Below are 27,811 nucleotides of genomic sequence, written 5' to 3'. Positions count from 1 at the left end.
CCCCCCCCCGCCACCACCACACACACACACACCCTCCCCAACCCACCACCACCACCCAACCCCCCTCTCAAGTCTTTGTTAGCCATGCCTAGCCTGGTAGTATCAGGGATAATGGAAAGGAACGGGGGTTTCGGCGAGCTAGGCTGCTTCGCGGGGAGCAGCAAGGACAGGGCGCTGCTGGAGGATGACCGAGCTTTGCAGCTCGCCCTGGATCAGCTGTGCCTGCTCGGGCTGGGGGAGCCGTCCTCCTCCTCCTCCTCCTCCGCCGTGGTGGGAGCGGAGGACAGCAACAACAACAACAGTAACCCGCCGCCGCCGCCCCAGCAGCCGCCCCAGCCGCCGCCGCCGCCGCCGCAGCAGCCGCCGCCCCCGCCGGCCTCGAAAGGCTCCGCGACCATTTCGTCCTCCGCGTCCACCGCCGGGGCGGCCGAGACCAAGTTGTGCGCCTTGTACAAGGAGGCTGAGCTGCGGCTCAAGAGTAGCTCCAACACCACGGAGTGCGTCCCCGTGCCCAGCTCGGAGCACGTGGCGGAGATAGTGGGCAGGCAAGGTACGCGTGGGTGATGGGGGGGGGGGCTTTTGTGTGTGTGCCCTAAGCGTGCCCTGCTCCTGCGCCCCCCCCCCGCCGAGCGACCCCCCCTTCTTAACCTGCCTCCACTCCTGATTCTTCCCCCTCTCCCCTCCCAGACACCCCTCCACGCCCCCCATCTAGCATCCCACCTATTTCTTTTGTTAAGATGGGGGGGGGTGGGATGCGTGGAAGTGGTAAAAGTTAAACCACCCGCTCAGTTGGCATCACTTGGGAAACACCCCCCCCCCCACACACACACCCCGGTCTTTCCCCTTCTTGGGGGGGGGCGTGGTGGAACTCGAAGTGGGTTTTAAAGTTAAATAGTGTCCGCTTGAGATTATCTTCTCTTCCCCCCCCCCCCCGCCCCATTCTGAGGCCTCCTCTCCCATTGTTATCAACTAGGTCCATCTATTAGTAGTATTTCCACCCACCCTCTCCGGTGATGAATAATGGCCACTGCAGGGGGAGGGAAATGCTCCCCCCATATCCCTTCTCCTTTCCCCCTCGCATCCCTTCTCCTTTCCCCATATCCCTTCTCCTTTCCCCCTCGCATCCCTTCTCCTTTCCCCATATCCCTTCTCCTCCCCCCCCCCCCATATCCCTTCTCCTTTCTCCCTCATCACCCTCCAAAGTGTTTCATAATGCCAAGAAACAAAGAGGGGAAATCTGGATGTTCCGCCCCCGGGAGAAATAAAGCTCACTTCTGATCCCCCCCCCTCCCCAGTGCCCCCAGACTGAAACGAGAAGGACTTCTCTGGGCCGAAGTGAATGGAGGGATGGTCCGGAGTTTGTTTGTTGGTTTGTTTGTTTGTTGCTTGCTTGCTCTAAAACCCGGCCGGATGAAATCTGGAGGAATGTGTGTGAGATCATTCCGCTCGTTCGGGGAAAAACCCCCCTCCTTTTTGCTACTTTGCTGGTGTGAAATATGTCTCTCTCCAGCCACACTCCCTGCCTTCCGGCTAGGGAGACTCGTCCGCTCATTCTTTCCACGGGGGCAAGGCGGGGCGAGGGGAAAATCCCCTTTGTTGGGCTCCGTGCGGGAAGTCGAGGGGTTGTGCTGTGGGTTGGGGGGGGGGGGGGCGTTCTTAAGGCCTATAAAGGATTCAAATAACAGATTAATGAAAGTTGAACTCTTTCTGGAATCATGTGACTGGAGGGTTTGGAATTTAACAATCCTGCTTGTGCCCTATTCTTCATTTTCCATCCTCCTTTTCTATCTCCCCCCCTCCTCCCCCCCCCCCCCCCCCAGAGCTGACCAGAATCTCTTTGACAGTGATGCTTTTGTTCTCTTTACGGGCTCCATTCGAAGCGAGGTAGAATGGAGGAGGGCTTAAAAAATTATATATATACCACACCCACTCTTAAGTCGCCCATCTCTCCCCCTCCACCCCCTTCCAGTCTTCCAAGTAGAAGGAATTATTGCTGGAAGCCATCAGTCCGGTGCTAACGCAGGGTTAAAATTAATACGGCTGGCGGAGAGAAGTTTTATGGTGTTTGGGGTGGGGGGGGAAGCAGTGTGGGATGTGTTTTTTGTTTCTAAACAAGTAACTTGATGCACTGGAAGTGTGACTGGTAAAAACTGCAGTTCAAAACCCAAATGCCTCCTTTTGGGTCGTGAGTCAAAATTGCCATGAGCAGGGAGTTTTGCTGTTGGACAGATGTGGGGGAGAGTGGAAAGGCAAAGGGGGTCCTTTCTTGAGGTTGATGCTCCCAGAGGGGGAGGTGTGGGGGGAATTAGAGAGGGAGAAATATGGATGACTAATGGTTGTGCATGGTTAAGTGGAACATGTATTGGAACAATAGGGCCTTCGGTGGCTTGACTTTCTTCCGTGAAGGCGAGTTTTAGGCCTTTTGCCATCAGTGAGGTGCCTGCTGCCTTGAGAGGACCCCAGCGCGGGCAAAAGTGCCTCAGGGGTCTGATTTCGGTGTAAACCTAGGGCAATTCTATTAAAGTCAATGGATTTCATTCTGGTTTCATACCACCAAGCTCAGGATCTGGCCCAGTGTCTCTGTGAATAGAGGGGATGGGGGTTGTGGGGGTATGTTGCTACCAAAGAAGATCTCCCTGGGCCCAATTCTCAATGGCCCTACACCATGTGCAGCCATTTACACCAGAGCAGAGTGAGCGTGGTCAGCAGGGTAGTGTTTGCACCAGTGTTAATGATTGCACAAGGTGCTGGGCAATGGAGAATCAGGCCCCCTTTGTTTAATAAAGTTAAAAGAGAGAGAGATTTGTTAGGCCGAATCAAAACTGGAAATGTTATATGATGCCAGAAAGATGCCTGTGTTGTTTTCTGTCTGGGTAACATCGCTGACCCAAACTCTAAAGCAGAGGGGTGTGTTTTGATTTGTTTTGCATGCAGCAGTGTGTGTGTGTTGTGAATGGAGTGATGGCAGAAACCTGCTGCAATTCTCCCACTAGCGGTTTGCCTGTGGGGAGGGAGGGTTGGTTCCAATGTCTGGGAAACTGGTAAGTATCCATGGGCCAGATTCCCAGCTGGGGTAAATCAGCATTGCTCCATCTAAAGTCAACATGACAAATTTTCAGCTGGTTTAAATCAGTTTCACTCCATTAAAGTCTATGCAACTACACTGATTTACCCCAGCTGAGGATCTTTCTTTCTTTCTTCCTTGTCTAATTTTATGCCTTTGGGGGGTCTGTTTTTTGTTTGGAGGTTAGATGATGGGGTACAGGTTTCCAAAAGTGCTGAGCATCCGTTGAGGACAATGGGTGCTGCTTGGGTGCTAGGCACTTTTGAGAACCTGGTCACTTTGGTTAGGTGAATGGGTGCTGAGTTCTTTTGAAAGGCCTGCCTGGAGTCTCTAGAGAACCCACTGCATGAAGATTATAAATGAGGTCCCTTGTTTAATAGAGTGGATGAAGCCAATGCAAGCCTGTGGTACATTAAAGGGGAATGGTTGCTTTCGGTGGATATCTGAGGATAAGGAGATAAAAATGTATGGAAAAGAGATATAAATATCCTTTAAAAAAAAAAAAAAACTTGTTTGAGGATTTTTAATCAAAACCAGTTGTTTTTCTTTTAAACTTGACATTGTTCCAATTAAATAAATTGCTAAATTTCTTGATCTTTAAAAAAACTTTTCCCAGCTGTCAAAGTGCAACTTATTAAAAACGTACACACACAAGGCCTCTTTGCACACTTCTGGCAGTGCAATTTATGTCCACTTTAAGACCCGTTTGCACTGCCAGAACAGTGTAAAGGGATCTTAGTGTAACTGAGAATCAAGCCCCATGTATTTTTATTTGAATGGTGGTAACTCTCTTTGCAAAGTGGTTTAATTTGGGGGCGGGAGGGGTGGATCCAGTTTGAATGATAGACGCTCCAGGAAATAAACTTGTGCTTGATGGATATGCATGTTCCATGGGAACTGTTAATATGCCCTTAAAGAGCCAGTTGCATTCTGTAAACTGCACTTGAGTTGTGGTGGTGCCGGTTGCTGTGCTGAGAGCCTCATTAATGATGCAACCCCAGGCTATGTGGGCTGTGGACTTTAAAAGGGACAAGATTCTGAGTCACTGGGACACTGGCTTTTTCCCTGGAGAGCCTGATTTTTGGAGGAAGCGGCTAGCCATGTACATAGTGCCGCTTCCTCCCCCATCTTGCCACAAAGGTCAGCAATGAACCTGGATGTCTGGTGGGATGAGCCAGTTGCTGCCTTTTTAAATCAGAGTGGATGGAAGGAAACCAGAGAAGGATCGACAGGGAACAAAGTAATAATGATTCCTGAGAGTGGCATTTATGAACTCCAAGTGCACAGGGATTGGAGGGGAGGCAGAATCCACCCCCCAAGCCATGGTCAGTACCTGGACCTGCCAGGCATTCCCTTCCACAGCTGGAGTGGGAGCAATGACCCCTAGGCAAACCCCTACTTGGCTGCTTATGGCCACTGGAGGTGCAAACCCACTGCGGGCACCTCTGCCTGGCCCCCAGCCCCTTGCTCACCCCCTCTGTACGTGAAGCTAGGGCAGAATACGACTTTGCTGGGTTTGGAGAGTATAGAGACCCTGTATGTTTTTTCTGAACCCCTATGTGCAGATGTTTGCCTGTTCTAGGTCTGCCCCGGAGTGCTTTGAATTACTACTTTGAATTACTCCCGTAGACAACACCCATGCAAGCTGCTCCCAAGAGCTGAATATGCTCACAAAGTTAAACGCAAAATTCATAGCAGAGGGCAGGGGAGACGTTCAATAGGTTTGCAGCCTTTGCAGGTGACTTTGAAGAGCAGAGAGACCAGAGTTGCAAAGGAGAAGGCTCTTGTGCCCAGACTGTCAAGATTGTCATAGAGGGGACTGATGCCAGATGAGAGTGGAGGGGAGCGAGAGGTGTGACCCCTCGCTACACGTGCCTGGGTCTTTAAAAGGGACAAAATTCTGAGGCACTAAGACACCTGGGTTCTTCACTGGGGAGCCCAGGGCCCAGTTGTGGAAAGGCCTGAGAGATGCAAGGAGCTGAATTTTTTGCTGGGGTAAATTGGTGCCATTCCCACCCACAGAGAAGGTAGGCCCTGGGGCTGGCTGGGGGCTTCCAGTTTTTAAACAGCATCCTGAGCTGATATGCAGTCGCATTTCTTTGTATGTATGGTGGGGGGATGGGGGAGGATTAGGTTTGCTTTCTAATGCTCCCAGCGGTAGGTTTGCATACTCTGCGCCCCCACCCTGTCTGAGAAAAGAAGTCCTCTGTAAGATCTAGGTATAATTATAATAACAATGAATAAAATATAAATTTATGATGATTATTTATTATTTTATTAGCAATGGCAACATCATTACTCCCTAAATCCGGAGAGACTCTCTAGTGAAGCCTCTCCCCGCCTGCTCTTACTCACCCTGTTGTCAACAGAGACGAGATTATGCTGAGAGGGAGCTTAACATAAATTGTGCTTTCTTGGTGAGGTGAAGTCAAATAACAAGAGGCCCCAGTAACCCCAGGTGATTGGGCTCTTTGTGTCGCTGTGAACATGCTCTAACGCTCTCTGCATTTAAAAATAGTCCGAGGGAGCCTTTTCATTCAGGCGCCCTGATGATTCTATCTCCTCCCCTCCGCCCCCCCATGTGGAGGTGTGTCTAAAAGAATCAGGGAAGCAGCTCTGGGTCAGATCCTGCTGTCTGCTCTGCCATGGAAATCCCAGATTTAGCTCCTTTCGGTGCAGTGGGGCCTGATTCTCACTCTGGCAGTGCAAAAGGGCTTTAAAGTGGGTGTAAATTGGGCTGTGTGCCCGAGTGGTGTCAAGTGTAAAGGAGAATCAGGCCCAGCGTAGTCTGGATTTACACCAGTCGGTGCAAGAGGGGAATCTGCCCTGGGTGGGTCTTAAGAACCTAACCAAAAGTGTGTGGCAGGAGGAGAAAGTGAAGCCTGGAGAGACAAAGGGAATTTTCCATGTGTTGGGTCTGGCTGCTGGCTGTGCTATTGCTGACCAAATGAACCTCACTGCAGAGTGGGGTGGCTGGAATCTAGGGCGGCAGGAAAACATGTTGCTGTTTGGTCCTTGGTCCCCTCCCTCCAGATTTCCCCCACCGCCACCAATTTCCCACCTTTGTCTGGCAGCCCCCCATCCCTGTGCAGTTCTCCTGGCCCCGTTCTCCCAGCGAGGTCTAAAACATGTGACAAAGTCAGACGTCAGGATTGCGCCATGTGGGCACAACAGTGACACACCCACCCTACCCTGCATGATGATGCCTTGCTGTTTGAGATCTGCTGCCGAGGTTGGGTTTTTCTGTAGCATAACTTCCATCTGCAACACAACAAGATGGTGATTGTTTGTGGTGTCTTCGGGTGTATATGCGTGTGTGTGTGTGTGTGTGTGTGTTGAATAACTTTAATCAGCTATGCAAAAAGGCCCCAACCACACGGAAATTCAGTGATTGCTTATTTTGGGGTGTGTGGGTTTTTTTTTAACACAACTTGCATCAGCAGTGCACTAAGGCCTCGCTGCAAAGAGATTTAGTTGTTGTTTATTTGTGGTGCTTTGTGTGTACGTGTTTTTTAATACAGTTTTCATCAGCAACGCAACAAAATCTCACCCAACAGTTAATTAGTGGTTGCATGTTTCTGGTGCTTTGTGTATGTGTTTTGAACTCAACTTTCACCAGCAACGAAACAAAGTTTTGCCACACAGATATATTTGATGGTTGTTTATTTTACAGGCCTCTTTTAATGTTATGAATATTACAGATAAGGGGCCAGGTCCTCATTTTCTCTGAGGCCCCCTTTACGCTCCTCTGGCAGCCTAAAAGTGCCTTAAAGCAGGTCCATACGTATGTAATTTACACCAGAGCGGTGTAAAGGGGTGCCGTGAAAGAGAATCGGGCTGAAAACTTTTGTCTGTGGGAATTATTTATATCTTAAAAATATGTGTGTGTGTAAAGACCAATAGTGATTTGATGTGATCTGTTTAAAAACCTCAGGACCAGATTAGCAGCTGACGTAAACTGGCATAGCATCATTCGCTCCTTGATCTGAGGGTCTAACCCACTGGCTTCAGTGGAGTTACACCAGTTTACACCAGCTGTTGGCTTCAATGGAGCTAAAGCGGCTGAGGATCTGGCCTTCAGTCTTTGGAAATGAAAAGCTGCATTTGGCTATCAGTGACATTAACTTTGGATTTACACGGGTGTACACTTCCAGGGGCCTGATTCTCTTTTGCCCCGCGCCTTGCGTCAGCATTTACACCCAAAGTGAGTGCATCTGTAATTTAGATCCACTTTAAGGCCCCCTTGACGCTGCCAGAGCAGTGCAAAGGGATCTTGGTGTAAACAAGAATTGGCTCTCAATGGACTCACACTGGTGTAAAACCAGTATGAGAAGAGTATTGGGACCAGTGTGTGCAAACGATAGCATGTTACACCCACACTGCGCTGATTAACTAACTCCTCTAGGTGCAGGGCAATGACAAATCAAGCCCTTAATCTCTGATCCCTCAACTTCCATGTATTTTTGGAGCAGGCTCTTACATTGGGGTAACAGAGAGGAGAATTTGACTCAGTCTATCCCAATCTTCCAGCATTTCTAATCACCATCTTTGGGACATAGCCAGACTAGACTTTTTAGCTGGAGTTTACTGATTACCAATTGCCTCCAGTTAGCTAACTCGTTTGTATGTGCAAGTCTGGACATGCCACAAAGGTTTGTTCTCCAACAAAGGTTTGTAGTTCAGTGAAATAATTTACAAATTTGTTAGTGAACTTGAGTTAATTGGCGATCAACGAACTTGAGTTTTAAAAAAAAACAACCCACAACCTGTATAGACAAGCAAGGGCTTATTTCCCTTCCCAATATAAAAACCTAGCTGACAGGGATAAATTAGGTGATGTTTGTGCAATGCCTTAAAGAGTACTGCCCTATAGAAATGTGCTGGAGGTTCTCTTCTCGACTTAGTTTTACATTCTTAATAGCGTAGTGGGTAATTCTGCCCCTTTACTAATCCACTAAGTAAAGAGGTTTGTTCTGTGGTGTTAGTTAGAGATGAGAAAAAGCCTCGAATAACAAAAATAGGGGAAAGGAGTGTATGTGTGTTGTGGGGAAAGGATACCATCCTTATTGCTCATTCCAGCTGGGATGAATAGAGCTGGATCCTGACCCTGCTTTCTGCTGCCAAAAAGTGCACCCACTGAAGTCAATGGAGTTACACCCCTCATTTACACTGGCATAGAGTGAGATCAGGATTGGGTGTGGGCTCAGGATTAGGGCCCCGTCATAGGTATAAATGGATAAATCAAATATAAGAATGGCTAGATTTTTAGCTGGTGTAATTCAGCGTGGCTCCCTTTGGAAGGCAATGGAACTAAACCAGTTTACATGAGCTGAGGATCTGTTTCATTGTCTTCCGTGGAACTACACCAATTCACATCAGCTGAGGATCTGGCCCATTGGCCTGTGAGGGGCCTCCTGGCTTAATGGTTGGGTGTTGGTCAATCTTGTTTCCTGTGTTTTTCAGTTTAAAGCAAAGGTTCCCCCATCTGTCTGTCTCTGCAAAGCTAGTTCTCCTGTCTGCAGGCCGCTTGGAGACCCTCCCTCCTCCCCCCTGCTTCTCACACCATCAGCTGCACCATGCGTCCTTTTGTCCGTTTCCAGATCTTCCCTCCCCCTTTCTCCTGTGCTGTCTCCTTGCCTGTGTCCCCTTTGCCATTCGGTGTGTCTCTCCTTCTCCCCCGCCCCCATCACTGTTTGTTTCTTGCTATCGCTGTAACCTCTTCCCACCCGCTCCAGCTTATATGATCTTGTTCTACATTTGTCCCCATTCATGTATATCTTGCCTTGGTTTCCTTCCATCTGTCCCCAGCGTGGAGCCTCCTTCCTTTGTCTCTGCCTGCATGACCCTTTGCGTCACCTGCTTGATTGTTTCCTATCAGGCTGGGCCTGGATCTCCCTCCATCTGTGTGCAACCATTGTCCCAGGTTCTCCTGTTAGCAGATCCCAGGTCCACCCCAGCAAGTGCATAACCTGACATCCTATTTTGGATGCAAACGGGACTCTTGCTCCTGGGATGCAGACCTGTTTACCTAAATACCAGGGCGTTTAGGCAAACATAACTTCAGTCCCACACAATAGGTGGACGTTCTCCCCAAGGCAGAAGCATGTCATTAACGATATAATGGTGGGGTGATCTCCCACAGGACATCATGGCCTCTCAGTTAATCTTATGAAGATGGCGAGCTCCGTGGGATAGGGACTGTGTTTCTGTTCTGTGTTTGTACGGACCCGGATCCCTGACTGGTGCTACTGCAGTACAAATAGTAAATAATAATCAGTCCACGTGAGCCATTTTAAACCTTGACTGGACAAAGCACTGCAAATCTACTGCAGGGCACAATCTCAATGGGGAGTAGCATCAGGCTAGATAGCACTCAGTAGGGTTTCTAGCTGGCCTGGATTTTCTGGGAATTGTCTTGATCTTTCTCAGGGTTGCATCTAGCAACCCCCTCCATGGGGCTCCATGAAATCAATGCCTTGGCAGAGAGTTAGGTGTAATGCAATGTTGTCACATTACTTATTGTGCTAGGCTCTGTACAGATTCATGGTAAGAGACAGGCCCTGCCCTAAATAAAGGACAGTGGAGTATTTTCCCCAGAGAGGCTAAGTGACCTGCTCTAACTCATACTGAGAGTCTGTGGCAGAATTGGGATGTGAACCCATGTTTCCTGAGTGCCAGGCCAGTGCCTTAACCACCAGACCATTCTTTATTTATGAGCTAGTGATGTTTCGATGTGGTGTCATCGTATTTCATTGCCACACAATCTAATGCAGCCCAAATGGTCGTGTTGCACAGTAGTTGACTAGCATGATGTGGTGGTCCAGTGCGCTTTATATGGTTCAGTCACTAGCTAGGGTTGCATAAACAGTCTACCACTATTGCCAGCTGACAGAGGGCACAGTCTACGGGGGGGGGGGGGGGGGGGAGAAATCCCGCAGCAGTGACTCTCAGAGCCTGGGTCAGCTGATTCAGGCTTGCACTACTGAGCTAAAATGAGCAGTGTAGGTGTTCCAGGCTTCAGTGAAACCCAGCGACGGGGCCGTATCTAAGAGCCCGGGCTCCAGCCTGAGCGGGAACAGCTACACTTCTATTTTTATCCGCGTCGCACAAGCCCGAGTCAGTTGACAGTGCACTTGCTGCTGCAGGTCTTAAAAAAGGAGGAAAAAAAGTGGCTGTACCTAGAGTTATCCTGGTAGCTCAAGTGGGTGGCCTTGCGCTGAAGGGGCAGGGTTCCATCCTTGCTGCTGACCCCGGCAAGGAGAGTGTTACAGCGGTGTAAATGCTGTGATGTCACCATAAGCCAGTGTCTTGCTAGACGAACTCCAGTCCAGAGCTCCCAGCTCAGAGACTTGCTGTTACTTATTAGGATCTATATAAATAATAATGTTCCAGCCTACGAGCTGAGGAGTCCCAGTTTTTGGGGTACAGAGCACCTCTTTGTAGGCCATGGTGTGTTAAAGGTATAATGTAAAGGGAGGAAAGGAGGTTGGGACCGGAGGGCAGTAGAAGGCAAGGAAGTGGCTTATTTTCCAGGGAAGGGGGTTACAGAGGTGGTGGAGGGCAGTCTCCCAATACAGATCATGCCAGTCAGAGGATCAGAGCCTTGTCTCCTTGCTCCACCAGTAGCCCTATTGGGCCAGGTGCTCCATTGTCCTGCACCTTATGCAGTCATTTGCATCGGTGCGAAGCACTACAGACCGTTCTGATTTGGCTGGCAGAGGTGGAAATGACTGCACGAGGCGATTCCCAGGCGAGCACCTTAGCCACACCACCACTGTTCCTCTGTTCATTGGTTATGTTCCGATGTGATGTCATCCCATTTGGCGCCACTCAGTCTAACGCAGCAGGGTGTATTTAGGCCCCTAACAGTGCAGATAGGCACATAGTGTGATTTACAAAGGCACTTGGGGGAATTGGGTGCCTGGGTGCTTTTGAAGATCCCACTAGGCACCTACCTCGATCGTGAGGCTCCTAAATACCTTTAACATCTAACCCTTGGTCTATCTCAGGGGTAGGCAACCTATGACACGCGTGCTAAAGGCGGCACGCAAGCTGATTTTCAGTGGCACTCACACTGCCCGGGTCCTGGCCACCGGTCCTGAGAGCTCTGCATTTTAATTTAATTTTAAATGAAGCTTCTTAAACATTTTTAAAACCTTATTTACTTTACATACAACAATAGTTTAGTTCTATATTATAGACTTATAGAAAGAGACCTTCTAAAAACGTAAAAATGTATGACTGGCACGCGAAACCGTAAATTAGAGTGAATAAATGAAGACTCGGCACAGCACTTCTGAAAGATTGCCGACCCCTGGTCTATCTAGTAGGTACATTTTTGGCCCTCACTATAGTATCTGAGCATCTCACAATCATTAATGGGTTTATCCCCATTTTACAGATGGGGAACTGAGGCACGGGAAATAAAGGGTAATAATTTTCAAAAGTACTAAGTGACTTAGGAGCCTTCAGGTCAGACTTTTAAAGGTATGTATTTGGCTGAAGGTGTGGATAAGTGCCTAGTGGCTGCCTGGGCACTTTTGAAAATTCCACTGTCTGCATCTTTCAGCACCTAAATACATTTAAAAATCTGGCCCTGCGTCACTTTTTCAAAAGGAACCTCAGTGCAGTGAAAGTCAATGGATGTGGACCCCCCAGTTCACGTTAAAAGTGGGATTCAGGTCTCCAAAGTCAGTGGCGTGCTTTTCAGTGTGTGGCAGAGCTAAGAATTGGTCCCAGATTGCACAAGCGCACTGTTCTACCCACTAGGAAATCCTTCCTGCCTCTAGATCTCAGTTACATTTCAGACATACTCAGATCCGGGTCCAGCTTTTGGGGCTGTAACAGCATGGGAAAGCAGGTGAGTTGCGGTTGGGCTTAGGGGTTGCACAGCTCCAGCTGGGAGCTGAAACCTTTGTGCTCCCCGGTCAGCAGACACCAAGGGGGAACTGTATTTATCAAGACTGGAGCAGGTTGAAGACATCCCCTTTTCTGACTAGCTGTAACAGACATCTTAGGTCAACATGCTGCAGCTGGGAAGAACCCCATTTGCCTATTGCAGATTGTGGGGAGGCAGGGAACCGATCATTTTCAGATCTCATTCTTTCCCTGGTAAAAGGCTATTTGTACCATGGCTCCTTCCTATATCAAACCCCCATGAATCTCCTTTCCCTCCCTTTGGAAAGACAGGAAGCAATTTTTGACCAAGGGAGAGGGGACTGGTAATGGGGTACGTACCCTTTACCTTTTAGGATTGTGTGTAAATCTCACCCAGGTCGATTATGACCAGAAGCCTCAAAACTGTTCAGTGGCCTGTGTGGAGTGAGTATGGTGGGGCTAGTCCAATTCCATACCAGAAAAACCACCAGGCAGCCTTAGTAGAGAAGCTGAGTGACTGGACCTTGGAGATTCAGTTCTCCTCTTTGCACTTTGATGGGGTTCCTCTAGTGTCTACGATATTGACAGGGAAGTAGTATAGGAAGGAAGCTTACCTTGCTACCGCTCATGCTGTACTATCAGCTGCCAGGGCTGTTTATTTTGCATATCTCACCCCTCTGAAATTCATCCAGGGCAAAATGCTGCCCCCTCTGTGACAGCAGATGCTGCAGATTTGATGCTGTTCCACAGGAAGATTTGGGGCTCATGGGCAGGGCCCAAGCATCATGCAGTCCTGCTCTGTGCACTTCTTCACTGTGGGGCTTTGGAGAGGGGGGTGGAGCTGGTAGATGCGCTGATCCAGCAGCAAAGCCAGGGAGGCAGAGGCGCCGCTGCCACTCTGTGGGCTGGGCTGGGGGCGCAGCTGCTGGCTACCGGCAGGCTTGGTGCTGCAATGGGAGAGGGAATGGTTAGCCCTAGACCAAGTGAAAAGAAGAGGAATTTCTAGGTGAGCCGCAGCTTGGCAGAAAGGCTGCGAGCCAGCTGGTGAGATCATGTGCCCTTGGAGCACTAAACGTGACCAGTGACTGGTCTTTCCAGGAACTTCAGGGTGCGGGCAGAGCTGATCATCTGCAAGTTTTCAATACCAGCACAGCAGTGGCAATGCAAGATTCTACCCGCCACCCCAAACGTACCACGCTTGCCAATGTGCCTCAACTCTGTCTGAAGGGGATCATCTCTATGACCGAGAGGGGCACATTCAATTCTCTCTCCACTGAGGCTGACAATAAGGGATCCAGTGACAACAGCTGGTTTTGTGTTGCTGAGACCTGCTGAACTCGTTTCTCACAAGGAACCCAATAGCCTCCAGATGTTAACAACACTGGGTCACTACTAAAACGATTTGAACGGATGGGTTAGAGGTGAAAGGCTCCATTTACCATCCCCCTTGAGCTTGCCAGTCCCCCGGCTTCGTTATTTCAAACAGACCAGTGCCTGACATGATTTGTCCCCAAAGTTGAGATGCTTTAAAAAGGAGTTTTTAATAGAATCTCTGTCCTACAGGAATGCCCCCAGGAAGAATTTTTCTTTCAACTTACAAAGGACATTTGTTTTTCAACTAGTAATTATCCCTTATTTCCACCTATAAGAAGGATGGTCTTGTGGCTGAGGTGCTGGGCGAGGACCCGGGACATCTGGTTTCCTGCCTCCACCACACACTCCTGGTGTGCCCTCATGCAAATCATTTACTCTCTGTGCCTTGGTTTCCCATCAGTAAAAGGGGGATAATAATTGTTCCTTTGTCTATTTACATTGTAAGCACTTCAGGGCAGGGATTGTCTCTCACCATGTCCCAGCACAATAAATCCCACTCTTGGGAGGGGCCAGAGATGCTACCATAACAGGTAATCTCCAAGGCCTAGCAGGCCTACTGTATCTGTGAGCCAAGCCAATGGAAAGTGGATAAAGGTTCATGAATTGTTACAATGACCTGTTACATAAAACTGTTTTAAGAAAAGATTTAAGGAGACAGAAAGACTGAATTAATTTCAGCAGAGAGGGCTTACTGATATTACCCAAGGACTGCATTAAGATTATGACTGGTAAACAAGAGGAGCAGCGGACCAGAAATTAATGAGCCAAAACTGGTGCTTTAGAATTTAGGCCTAATTGGTGGGCGAAATAAGAAGAGAATGAGCCGTTCCACCCATCACGCTTTTTGGGGCACTAAAAAGAGGCTTGGGAGGAAAGGGAACTGCTACAACCATTGTGGCTGCGGTATAGGGATTTTTACCTTGGTACTCCATTGGGGACGCTTGGCCACCATCGCTGCTCCAGTGGGGAACCCAGGCTTACACGAGTGAGATCCTGCTCTGTCTTCCCCTCCTTCGTGTGTCTTTTTGTCCCCCACTATATTCCTTCTGTCCTCTCTCTCTCTCTGCATTTTACCTGATCTTGAAGTCAACTGTACCACACTGCAGACTGACATAAGGCAGTCTATTCAGTCCTGCAAGGTCTGAGATGGACTGGGAGAGGGACCTGACCAGATCAGTGAGATGATCAGAGGTGAGGCGGGGTTGAGAGCATCCTAAAGCATCCATTCCTGACTGACCTGCCACCCTGTACCCTAAAAACATGGACAAAAGCTGTATTTTCCCCATGTTGCCCTCCTCTCCCTTCTGTGTTGAGGCTATCATTCCCAACTCAGAACTGAACACTAGAACTAATCCTTTTCCCCCCACCAAGGACTGTTTGACAGAATAAAAGACTTTAACCAGTATTCGCCCTCTTTAAAAAGCGGTTTTGATTAAATTTGTTTTGCATAATCACTCAATCTCAGTTCCAACGCCTTTTGCCGCCTTTTGATTCTTTTCCTTTTGTGTGTTTCAATCAATACATTTCTAACCTTTGGCGTGAATTTCCTAGCATGTTTGCCATGGTACTAAGCAGGCTCTGTATACCAAACCCCAGAGGTTATTTAACACTGTTTTATGTGGGACAGTGACAGACAGGGTCAAGTTAACAGCTTTAACTCTTTGGGCCCATATAGTCCATCTAAATTAATATAACAAGACTCACCACTGGCTCGCCCCCTCGTCGCTGAATATGGCATAGCAGCTCTTTCCTCGGTAGTGCTCTCTGCCAGTGATCACTCCAGTGGGTTGTCTTTTGCCGCAGCTCAGCTCTTCGGACAGGCCATGTAACAAAGTCGGTTGTCCTCACATGTGGTCCTCAGTCCAAGCTCTCAGCCCCGTGGCCTTACCACCCTTCGCTCAAGGGTTTAAATCATCCTTATCCCCTTTTGTCGGGGGGGCGGGGGAGGCTTCATGCCATCTTCCCACTGGCTGGTTGGGGAACCCAGGCCCCGCCATTTGCATTATCCCTTTCTCGCCTCTTCCCCCTGCTCTCTGCTTCATGCTTTCCATCATGCTGCCCCCTAGGCCGGGACACTTTTCTGCCAGGCACCTGATCCGTCCTTTAAACCCATCTCTTCAAGCAACCCACCTCTTTTTCACCACTAATCTCCTCTCCCAACGTTACATTCAGGAGCTGGACCTTCAACGTGCTGAGTGGGGCTGAGCCTCCCTCGTCTGCGGTCAGGGTCCCGTTATTCCCCCATGGGAGTCAATGGGATGAGGCCTGTTAATGTCAATGGGAATGACGGGTCGCCCCTCGGCGCATTAGGCAGGCTGAATCCTGCGTTGCCATGGGAGCCGTTTAATCCCCCTCAGGGCCCAGGCAGTGTGTAGGGAAGAGGACAGGGTTCTCAGGGTGACACGATGGGACACCTGGCCTGGGGGAGAGGGGGAAAAGGGGACCGGGCGCACAAGCCACTGTGGGGCAGAGGGCAGGTGATTTCCTGAGGCCTCTACATGCAGTGTTTATGTGGGGGGCGGGGGTGGGGGCCTCTCCCTCCCCAGTGTGTGTCTGGGAGGGGTGGGGGCCTCTCCCTCCCCTCTCCCCAGTGTATGTCTGGGGGGGTGGAGGCCTCTCCCTCCCCACTCTCCAGTGTGTGGCTGAGGGGGTGAGGTGGGGGCCTCATTCATTAAGTGACCTATCCCTGCGGTGGTGAAATGAAGCTTTCCTCCCCAGTGGTTGCATTAGCCCCTTCCTCTCCTGGGCTGGGGTTGCTGGTCTCAAGATGGTGCCACCACCAACAGTCATCAGCCTTGCCTGGTCGCCGGGGGCTGAGGGGCAGGGCTGATGTGAGGGGGAGAGAGGAGGGCAATTGTACTGGGACCCTGAGCTCAGGGGGCCCCCAAAATACTTGTGATGTCTGTGCAAATAAAATGAAATGGGGAGAGGATGAGGCCCCAGCGAAGGATGTACCAGAGCCTCATATTTCTCTCAACAGACCTGCTGGGTGGAATCGCTACCCAGCACCCCCTGCTGGGGAGGGAGGAGTTGGGGGAGGCTGCTGATCATAAAACGCTGAGCTATATCACGTTAAGGCCCTAAATTTCTGGGGGAGACCATTGGACAAACTGGTCACTACGCACAGGCCTGGGAGTGTAGAATATATGTCTCTGGTCATTTGGCCCCTGGCAGGGCTGGGCCTTGAGTGGGAGGTTGCTTGGCCTCTGACGGGGCTGGGCCCCAGGGTAGGCCTTGAGGGAAAATTGAGCGCCAGGTGGGGTTTTGTGCAGAGGATGTTGGGGAGAAGGCCTTGACTCTAATCCCTCTCCCTTGTTTTCTGTCTTTGCTTTTCCCCAAGGCTGTAAGATCAAAGCTCTGAGGGCAAAGACCAACACCTACATCAAGACCCCGGTGCGCGGCGAGGAGCCAGTCTTCATGGTGACGGGGCGGCGGGAAGACGTTGCCATGGCTAGGCGGGAGATCATCTCGGCAGCGGAGCACTTCTCCATGATCCGGGCCTCCCGCAACAAGGCCGGCACCACCTTTGGCAGCGCCCCTACCCTGCCCGGCCAAGTCACCATCCGGGTCCGTGTACCCTATCGTGTGGTGGGCTTGGTAGTGGGTCCCAAAGGGGCCACCATCAAGCGGATCCAGCAGCAAACCAATACCTACATCATCACACCCAGCCGGGACCGGGACCCCGTCTTTGAGATCACAGGAGCACCCGGCAACGTGGAGCGGGCCCGCGAGGAGATTGAGACCCACATCGCAGTGAGGACGGGCAAGATCCTGGAATACAACAATGAGAATGACTTCCTGTCCAGCAGCCCTGACTCGGGCATGGAGAATCGCTACTCAGAGGCGTGGCGGGTCCACACGCCTGCCCCAGGCTGCAAGCCCCTCTCCACCTTCCGACAGAACAGCCTTGGGTGCATCGGTGACTGCTCTGTGGACCCGGTCTACGAGACACCCCGACTGAACGACCAAAATGACTTCAATTATGGTTACCTCTTTCCTAACTATGGTGTGAACAAACAAGATCTCTATTATGGGGTGCCAGAATCTGGTGCCCCCATGTGGGCCGGGCAGGAAAACACCAACCCCGTCTCAGTGCTCTTCTCTAAGCAGCAACGATCCGGCAGCACTGGCGCCGTCCATCCTAACTCGCATCGCTCCCCATCCTCTTCTATCCAAGAGCCTAACCTCTCTGGGCTCCCCAGAAGGTCTCCAGGGGAACCACTGCAAGGATTTTCCAAGCTGGGAGCCAACACCACCGCCCGGACATCCATCTCCAGCAGCCGGGAGTGCATGGTGTGTTTTGAAAGTGAAGTGACGGCCGCCCTGGTGCCATGCGGCCATAACCTCTTCTGCATGGAGTGCGCCGTGCGGATCTGCGAGAGGACCGACCCGGAGTGCCCGGTTTGCCATGCTGCAGCCACTCAGGCTATTAGAATATTTTCTTAAAGAGACAGGACGGGGTGGTGGGGGGAAGTGGGGACCGAAATGGGGAGGGGGTGGGAGTCCAATAAAAAGATAATGATGATGATAATAATTAATGACATCTGAAGAATAAACAAATGAATGAAAGAATAAAATAATTAATTTAAAGAAGAAGAAAAAAGAAATTATTTTACGAGCAATGTACATTATTTTTTAAAAAAAGAAGTGAATAATAATAAATTAAAATGAATAGAAAAGCCAGAAATTTTGAAGGGCAAACGATGCTCCAGCCTACGATGTCTTTTTAAAACAAGTACTCTGAATGCACACTTGGATCTCGGAAGCAAAGCGGTTTAGTTAATTTTTTTTTTTGTGGCGAGACAGGACTCACAGCTCTTCTGCATTGATCAAGCTTGGTCATCTTTATTTGACCGAGACACCGGGGGCACATGGAAAATGAGGGGCTTCCCCAACAGCTCTTCCTTCCCCACCAACACTCCCTCTTTTAACTTGGTCTGCAGCTGCCACCCGCCCCCTCCTGGGGACATCAAACCAACTGGCAGAGGAGAGCTCGGAAAGAAACAAACAGAAAGAAAAGAAAACAGATGGCAAAGGGGGGAAAAAGAAAGAAAAAAAACATCAACCTCTGGGAACCTGTTAGAACGAGGGCACAACTCTATTACCTCAAAGATTTTAAAAAATACAAACAAAAAAAAAAACCACAAAACAGCAGCTAAAGAACTTTTATTGTTTTCCTTTTTTTTCTAAAAAAAGAACATTGAAAAAACAAATAAAAATGACGCCGGTGAAACTGAAGAAGGTTTGGAAGAACCTATAGGAGTCACACTGGGTGCTTAGCATTTATTTTATTATTCTGAGCCACTGCGGAGTTTGGAACTCTGTTTGTTTTTTTGTTTTTTTAAAATCCAAACTGGGATTTGTTCATCAGTTGAATCAGGAGTCACTAACAGGGTATTTCAAAACCAGTCTTGAGTTCCCATCCAAGGGCAAGGATTGACTTCCATGTTTCCATAGTTCACTCTTCTTTGCTTTTTCCAAGTGATGCCAGCTGCAGCTCTACACACACAGAGCGCATTGTTTTTTTCTTAAAGTACACACACACACGCTAACATTCTTTTCTTTTCTTAAAAAAAGTATACCGCACCAAAACCTAAGAAAGACGATCATGCAATACAGGCGATGAGCCCATTTGAAACCAACATGCATCCCGACAGAAAGCAAAAAAACGAGTTTATATATATAATTTTGTCGTCGTCGTTGTTTTTAAACTGGACCAAAACTTTTGTTACCCAAAACCAAGTGGAAAATTTAAAAAAAAAAAAAAAAAGGAAGAAGAAAATATTTCTTTATGGACCAAAACCTCTTCAACTGTCCTTAACCTGGATCTTCCGGAGGTTGCCACTTTTATATATTATATTTTTTTCAGAACAAAACAAAAAAATAAATAAATGAATTGCCTTGTTGAACATCCTTTTAATCGTTTGAAGACTCCTGGTTTTGTTAAATCAGATACTTTTTAAACTGTTGGGAAGTGGGAGAGACGGGCTTCGAATCTGGCCTCGACGCCAATCACAATCCAGCATCTTAACGTGATCAGGTTTGTTCAACCAGTACCTGGATGCCAAATTGCCATGGTGGCAAAGTTACATGTGTTGGATTAACCTACCAAGTACCAATATATATATATATATTTACCCCCACCCCACTCTCTTCCTACCCCCAAATTACTTCTACTCACGAATCCTGGACCCTGATTTAGAACTGTGGACCAACAAGCTTAGCAACTTGGGAGAGACAGTTCTGCAGCCAAAAAGTAAATAAATAAAAATAGCCAGAGATGTTCTTTGATTTACAGGAGACTTTAATTTCATCGTAATGTGCTTCCTGGGACTATCCCCTCTTCCTCTTGATTCGTTGCCACTCGACCCCAACTGAGCCCCTTTACAATTCGTTCAAGACATCCTTCGGTCACATACAGGGGGTGGATTGCTGATACTGAGGCAGGCCTCTGTTTGGACTCTAGCCTTGGAAAAGGTCCATGTATGATCTTCAGATGTTAGGTGGAGGGGTGTGAAATTTTGTACTTATAACACTTTGCATTGATGGTGGATTGTTATACAGGGCAGGGGATAGACGGCGGTAGGAGGTTGTGCTCCTAGCTTCTGCAGCGGATGCTGATAGAAAATGTTGTACAAAAGGGGACACTGTCATGTCAAAGTTATGACCCCTCTTCTTCCCCACACAGCTTTAACAAACCTTAAGCAGCCTAATTCTCCATTGCCCTGCACCTTCTGCAGCCATTTACACCACTGCAAAGAAGGGGGCAAACTGCTACCAAATCACAGCCATAGCATTTTAGACCCACTTGCTCGTGTCGTCGTCTACGCCAGTGCTGCAGGGCAATGGCGAATTGGGCTAGTTGCCTTCCATAGGAGCAAGGTACCACTCAAATCTTGAGGGCTTATATGGTGCATGGGATTCGGGCTGTCTCCAATGTGCAGCAGTGAGATCCCCTCCCAGCCACTTCAACGGAAACACGGCCTCAGTGAAAACTTGAGGATCTGTCCTGTTCTGACCACGTCCTTTTCAGAAAGGGTCCAGTTATTATTTGAAATCTAGATTTGTTTTGATCCCAATAGAAGAGAAGGAAAGGTAAAAAATAAGTTTTCTTTTTGGGGAGTAACCTCCACAATTCTGTTCCTCTTTGTGCATACCTTTCCTACTGATGTCAGGAGAGTGGTTGGGGGGGGAAAGCGAGTTGGAAATCAGACCACCCTTCCAAAGGGGCGTTCAGAAATATCTGTGTTGGTAACGGATGGGATTACAACACAACAGCCGGTGCTTCCCTGGCTGAGTCCCATGGGGCCAATATCTTAGTTGAGTGACTAGTCATTATTGGCTAAGTGAAGTCTGTTCGTGGTAATGTGAGCGAGTTTTTGATCAGTGTTTTTCTTTGATGCCAGGTTGTGAAGAGGTTTGGGTGGGGTGGGATGGGGTAGGGTGGGAAGATACCTGGACTGGGGACCTGGGTGGGACGGGGGCCATATACTAGCACTGACCCTAGGGAATGGTGGGGAGGAAGGTATGGGAGCTTAGATTCTCTCCCTCCCCTTCATGAAATAAAGTGATATAAAAGCCTCCTGCATGCTGAAAATGTTAGAAAAACCTTTCTAAAGAAAACAAAAAAAAAACCCTAACCCAAACAACTATCCAAGGTTGCCGATCGGAACCAGGAGGGGAAGCCATCTGTATGGCCAGTAGGCAGCCTGTCCATATCTCCATGGACTGGGCGTTCTCACTCCAGCTTCCAAGTTGGCCTCTAATGAAATCTTTAGTTCCAATAACCTTTATATATATATATATATATACACACACATATACATATATATTAAAAGAAAGCTTGATGTAGCAGTTCTAGTTTATACAGAGTAGCAGTATTGCGACCTGTTTTATTTTGTTCTCCCTTCCTTACCCCTCTTCTCCCTCCCCATATTTTGATGTAGCAACTTCAGAAGAAAGAACAGCAGGGTGCAGGTGCACCGGAGGGGAGGGAGGTACAGGGGGCCTAAATCCTCTTGAACGCCTGTAGGGGGCATCCAACTGATGGAATGCCCCAGGCCCCGTCTCTTAGTAGCTCACCAGGACCCCAGCGTGCGGCTGAGCATAAATTGGAATATTTCTTTTCTTTTTAAATATATGTATATATATTAAAAAAAATCTTTTAAAAAAAAACCCACAAAAAAATACAAAAAATCAACAACACAAAAAATGCCCATGACCTTAACTATTTGCTCTGACTTATACCTTCCTGGATAGGTGATTAGAAATGGCTTGTTGGTCCAATTCACCAGCAATAAGGATAAAAGAAAGAAATGCCCCCTCTCCAGTCTAATCTGTCTGTACTGGGTTTTATTTGCTAACCTACACTCAGTGTAAACCTGTGTGGGTGTATTTGCGGTGAGGGGTAAGGTACTGGGTGACCCATCTTGCCATTGTTACGCCCGTGCAAATGTCTTTAGTTTAGACAAATCCTTAGTGTCTCCACCTCGCAGTCATGGGAGAAGGGACGTATTTTAGGACTCCGTGAGGCACTATTTGGGGTGCTAAATTTATGGGGATCTCCCTTCCCCCTTCCCGCCCCTAAAACATCCCTGGTGGAAAGAGGGCAATGTTGGACTGAAATGGAACCCAGCAAATGGGACCAGTATCGGGTCTCATTTGAGTTGTTCCACCCTCTCCCCACCTCAGGGTTTAAGAACAAACTGAATGCTCAATGGGAGCTGGATCAGTCCCCAGTCCTGCAAACACTTACACTTCGCTATCATGAGTCATCCTGTTGTAATCAATTAGGCTACTAGTAATAGTAAAGTTACGCATGTGCCTAAGTATTTGCAGGATCGGGGCCTTAGAGGGTAGGTCTCTACTAATGCTGCTGCTGCTCTACCTCTTGGCACTGCTGGACAGGCTAGAGGTGGGTTGTAACTTCAGCATCGGGCGATACTAGATTCCAATGGGCTCCTGGGAGAAATGGGGCTTGACCATATATAACAGCAGTGACCATATAGAACACCTAGGGAGTCGCATGAGGGGCTTGATCCTGTCAAGGTGCTCAGCGGTGGAGGCACGTGTTTAAGTGCTTTGCGGGACAGGGCAGATTGCACCGCAGAGGGCAGGACGGAGCCCTCGTTGTGTGCTAGGGGCCAAGCCTGCGGGGTGATGGAGTCAATAGGAGATGAGATGGCTCCGATACCATGCTGATGGGCGCGCTCCCAAAGAACCAGATCGATTAGATGCATAGGTGGATGGGGAGAAAGGGACATCTCTGGTACATGGGACCTGACTTATGCAAATAGTCCTTAACTCATACGAGTAGTGACGTTAACGTCAATTGGGACTGGAGAGTGCTGAGCCCTTTCTCCTGAAGCTCTCAGGACCTGGCAGGATTGGCCCTTAGGAGTCTGAGTGGATAGAGAAAACGGACATATCTGGTACCCAATTCAGCAGAGCCTTGGGACTTAAGCACATGCTTTGTTGAACAGGAATGGATTTAAGCCTGTGCTTAAAGATAAGCACGCGCTTAAGTGCTTTGCTGAACTGGGGCCTAATCCTGCAATCTTTACTCACCAAGCCACCTTCAACAACTAGTCCTGATGGGCGAGTAAAGATTTTCAGGACCGGGGGGGGAGATCCCTTGGTGTTGTATATGGTACTGCAAGCTTTTGGGACAAATCACCCCTTGATGGTGGACTGTGACACTAGAAGATGGGGGCTGTGACAGGATGTTCAGAGGAGGGGTTAATTAATTAATAACATCTGCTTTGCCTGTGAAAGGAGACACAAATATGCTATGTCTTTGGCCATTATTTTAGAGGTATCGGGGAGGGGTTGTGGGGGTGGGGGGGATGACTTGGGGAGGAGGGATGATAAATGTAACAAAGGGGCAGGGAGGGATATAAAATATACTGTGATATCCTCATCATCATAAATTATATAGAGAATAGTATGTATTATAATACATAAAATTAAAAAAAGAACCAAAATTGGATTTATATTTAATGAGGAGATACTATAAGAATATCTTGTCCTAGCTTCCATTCGCAAACGTATTTTTCAGCTGGAGGGATATCTATTCTTTTTTCTCTTTTCTTTCTTTCTTTTTTTTTTCAATCTCCATACATGCAAAGGCTAAGACTGTTAACATTCAGAACTTCTTAAATCGAAAATATTCAACTTGCTTATTTGGTGTTTGACTTTTTATTTCGGTTCTTTTACAGGCGTTTTTTAAAAATAAAAAGAGAGAGAGAGGAGGAAAAATAAGATTTAAAAATTAGAACATTTCTTTATAATTTAATATTCTATTTTAATAAATGCATTTATTACATGTAAATGTAGCAAGGAACTGGGCTAATCAAAATACTTTTTATTAGGTAATTTATTATAAGAAAAAAAAAAGGATATTTTATTTTATGATAAAGTGATCCTTAAAAAGTTTAGAAGGGTTAGAATATATGTAGGTTAAAAAAAATACATTTGTATCCAGAGTATTGCTTAAAAAGTGTTTTTAATATATGTTTCTTTTTTGTGTGTGCGTGTGTGTATGTAAAAGGTGATAGTTACAGTGCAAATGGCCCTTCCCTGAAATAAAAAAGTTACACAAAGTTGTATGTATTTTAAAAAACTTAAAAATCAGAGAAGAGAAAAACCACTATGAATTCAAAATCTTGCTGCCATTTAAAAACCCAATCCTCCGAACAGCTCCTCATATGTGTCACTTCACATATGGGGGTAGTCCTACTGCCTGGGGGAGTAAAGTTATCAGCAGGCATGAATCTGCAAGATTGGGCCCTGAGTCATTGTCGGATTGGGCCACAAGCCTTTGCTAAATCAGTGGCATATTTCACTATGGCTCCAGTCCAGGAACCCATCGCTGTAAGGGAAAGCACTTAAGCATACGCTTAATTGCCAGTAGAGTCAAGGGTTAATCATGTGCTTGAGCCTTTTCCTGTCTGGTGCAATCATGCTGTCATGTCAAGCCCTGATTCAGTGAAGCACTTAAACACGTTCTTAAGTCCCGTTGACTTGAGCAGGACTTAAAGTTAAGCATGCACTTAAGGGCCTGATCCAAAGCCCATTGCGTGAATTCCTGGCCTCATTGAAGTTCTGCCTTTGACTTCAGCAAGGCCAGTTTTTCACCCCTTTGGATCAAGCCCTTTGTGAGGATCAGACGCTTGACCCTGAGGACTGTAGGGAGCGGGATTACTGATTCACCACAAGAGCCCAATCTTGCAAACATTATCAGGTGCCTGTTGTCATAAGTGGTTCCGCAGCACCCAGTTGCTTTTACAGGATGGGGGCCTTAATGCAGCCTTCTTAGATTATAGTAAGTGATATGACCAAGCCAGAAGGATGGGGAAGAGGGTACGCAGAATAGAGCCCAGCCTCTATCTTTTTTTATTTGGATTTCTGGCTACCCTGACCTTGCCCTCTTTTGACCCCCTACAAGCTAGAGCATTAGCAGCACTTGGTGCAAAAAACTATAGAGATAATGCATCCTCTTTAAGAAAACCGTGGGCTTTTGGAGGGGAGGGTGGGCATGTTAATTCCCCTGCACCCTTTTAGCCATTAAGGTCCCGATCCAGCAAGGCGTATGTTTAAATCCATCCCTGTTCAGGAAAGCACTTAAGTTTTAATCGTGTGCTCAAGTGCTTTGCATGATCTTGGCTCAAGGACCTGACTTGCAGAAGTGCTGAGCACTCTTGACCCCAGTACAAGTCAGCGGGAGCTGGGGTTACTCGCGTCAGCTCTGAAAATCCAACCTTAATGGTATTCACCCTTTTCAAGGCACCAGAAAGGTGGTAGTGGGGTGTTTCTAATCTGTTGCCTTCTAAAGAAGCATTTTAAAATAAGACTTGTTTGTTTTTAACCAAAAAGAGAGGGGGGGGGGAAGTTTGAGTTGATGGGTATAAAAATATTAAAATAATAATAAACATTGAAATTTATTTCATATAATCCTATAGAAAAGATTAAAAAATAAATAAACTTAACTAGTTCATATAGTAGATGCTATCCATATTGTTTTATCTATAGTAGAGGTGATGATCCCAGACAGAACAGAATGTAAACTAGACTTGTAAACAAGGTCAGTTGTTACTGTTTTAATTTCCCCACCGATTCCATCCATTTTTGCTCAGTACTATTTTCTGAAACTTTAAGAAAAAAAAGCGCCTAACAAAAATTCAAACCTCCGTCTGGTACCTTCTGTTAATCAAAGTCCTGAAGTTATTTTTATAGAAGGGGGGGAAAATGGGATCTGATAATATGTATTTTTTTAAAAAAGATCAGTTTGGGGTTTTATGTTCCTTTTTTTAATATATAAAAATTGGCTATCCACTGAACACACAAAACTGGCAAGTGAGGCCCTTGTTGTTGCCTTATTCTGACCTCCAACCTTGGGCTAGCATGGGTGGAAGTGGAGATTTCAGAGAAAGAAGGGTTAAAAGTAAATATCTCGCGGTTGTTATGTTTCTTGTACTATTACTTTGGGTTTTTTAAACTTCTCAGAAGCACTAATGGTTTTGGAAGGTCCCTGAAGCAGGCTGGTGGAGACAAGTTACATTGTACATAGGCAGAGAGGCAAAGGAAAATAAAATCCCTTCTGTAAAGGCAAAGAAACGTGCTGTAAAAGGATGGTGCTTTTTAACCTCTTTCTTCTACCAAGTGTCTTGAGGTCAGAGGAGTGCGTTCACCACCTCGTGGATCATGCAATGTTGGGCTTGGGGCCTGAGTTTCATTTGCACCTAAGGCCGGTGCCTTCAAGTGACTGGAGTAAACGAGAATCAGGCCCTCTGACACTGTTGTATGGCTTCTAGGTGGGCATGTGGGATTCGTGTAGGGTCCTGTGTGATGCACCGGCCGGACGCACACGCTGTGCAACTCTCAGAGCAAAAACTGATGGCAAGTTTCTCTTGGAAATTCTAAGTCCAGCCTGCTAACATTCTGCACCCTGACTATCTGAGCCACACAGGGAGAGCATCAGACCAGTAAGCCCAGAGATGAATGAGGTTCGCATCCAAAGTCTCGAGTGTCTGTCTCATAGCGTTACTGACCCTGTCCATTAGCGGGCGACACTAAACTGCAGAGGGATGGATGAATGGCGCAAAAATGAACCTTGGCCTTTGTCACGTGAAAGTCCCCTGCTTGCTAGACAATCTGCAGGTTCTGGCAGAGCCAGCGGCATTGTGAGGGGAATGTCATACCATCCGCTTTTCCATCCCGAACAGCTTAGTGTGCGTGGAGAAGCCATAGAATGACTGCTCAACCCCACGTGCTTTAGCTCCACTGCAAGTGTTTGGGCTCCCTACAGGAATCACCAGGTGAAATGTTCTGGCCTGCGCTACGAGATGATCGTAATACCCTGGAAAACCGTGACCAGTTTCCATGGACAACTAGCATTAGCGGGTAGACCTAAACGTTTGTACCATTCTGCCAGGGCTCAAGCGCTGGAGGGCACAGAGGTGTCATGTTTGGGGAGAAGAGTCTTTTGGACCTGCTGGGGTGGAGGAGGAGCTGGTTGCTCCATTCTCTTGTGCACCCATCTACGCCAGTTTACATCGGAGCTGCCAGTTCTGGTCCTCTGTGGGAAGGTTAATATTTATGCTCCGGTTCCTAGATAGAAACGGAAAGACAGCAGTGTTATCTGTTGGTTAGAGAGAGGGACTGGGAATCAGGAGTGCTGGGTTCTATTCCTGGCTTCGGCCTGGGAGTGAGGTCTATTGGGTAGAGAAGGGGGCACTGGCTGTCAGGATTCATGGGTTCGATATCCAACTCTAGAGGAGACAATGTGATTTAGAGGCTAAAGAAGGAGACTTATGTGTTCTTATGCTGGGCTTTGGAAGGGCAGTATGATCTAGGGGCTGGTACAGGGAATCAGGATTTCTGGGTTCTGTTCCAACCTTTGGGGGAAACAGTGTTATCTCGGGGTTAGAACAGGGTACTGGACATCAGGACTCCTGGGTTCTGTTCCCAGGTCTTGGAGTGAGTGAGGTCTGGTGGTTAGAGCACAAGTCCCACGCAAGGACTCTGGGATTCTATTCCCGACTCTACCTCTGAATTCAGTGCAAGACCTTGGGCAAGTTACATCCCCTGGCTCTGTGCCGCAAGCTTCCTCTGCCTCTAAACTGGGGATAAAGCAAGTTGAGATGCTCGAATGGAGGGGGCCAATGGAGCGCAGAGTACCACTATGGTGCAGGGATGGAAGTGAATGAACCACATACCTATTTTATTTTTATGGCTAATCTATGAATCCAGAGTGAAAGAGGGAACTATTCCCAGTTCTGCGGCTGAGATACTATGATCTCAGGGACAGATCAGCCTCGCGCTCCACATGCCTGACTTCCCCCTATGTAAAAGGGGAGGCAGGACTCCTGGGTTCTTTTCCCGGCTTTGGTAGGGGGTGTGGCCAACACCTCCCTACCTGGCAGAACAGTGTTCAGGTTTAAGGGTCTGATCCAAAAAAGCCATTGAAATCAATGTGAGCTTTTACACTCAGTTCAT

General features: G+C 47.9%; 1 protein-coding gene across 1 annotated transcript; it reads left to right on the top strand.

Moving 5' to 3' along the window:
* The first annotated feature begins 84 nt into the window (after nt 1-84).
* MEX3A (mex-3 RNA binding family member A) lies at nt 85-17,761 on the top strand. The gene is made up of 2 exons (XM_065420514.1): nt 85-550; nt 16,656-17,761. Exons 1-2 carry the CDS (start codon nt 85-87, stop codon nt 17,759-17,761), a joined length of 1,572 nt encoding a protein of 523 aa, XP_065276586.1.
* Nucleotides 17,762-27,811: the final 10,050 nt, after the last annotated feature.

This window comes from Emys orbicularis, chromosome 20 (assembly GCF_028017835.1).
Source record: "Emys orbicularis isolate rEmyOrb1 chromosome 20, rEmyOrb1.hap1, whole genome shotgun sequence".
Taxonomy (NCBI): domain Eukaryota; kingdom Metazoa; phylum Chordata; order Testudines; family Emydidae; genus Emys; species Emys orbicularis.
Note: the sequence above shows the minus strand (reverse complement) of the source record. Positions and strands in the feature narration are given on the sequence as shown.

Excerpts from the sequence above, each read along its gene's own strand:
- MEX3A (XM_065420514.1), top strand. The coding sequence starts at position 85 with ATGCCTAGCCTGGTAGTATCAGGGATAATGGAAAGGAACGGGGGTTTC. Across the intron at positions 551-16,655 it reads GGAGATAGTGGGCAGGCAAG|GCTGTAAGATCAAAGCTCTG; the intron begins GTACGCGTGGGT and ends CTTTTCCCCAAG.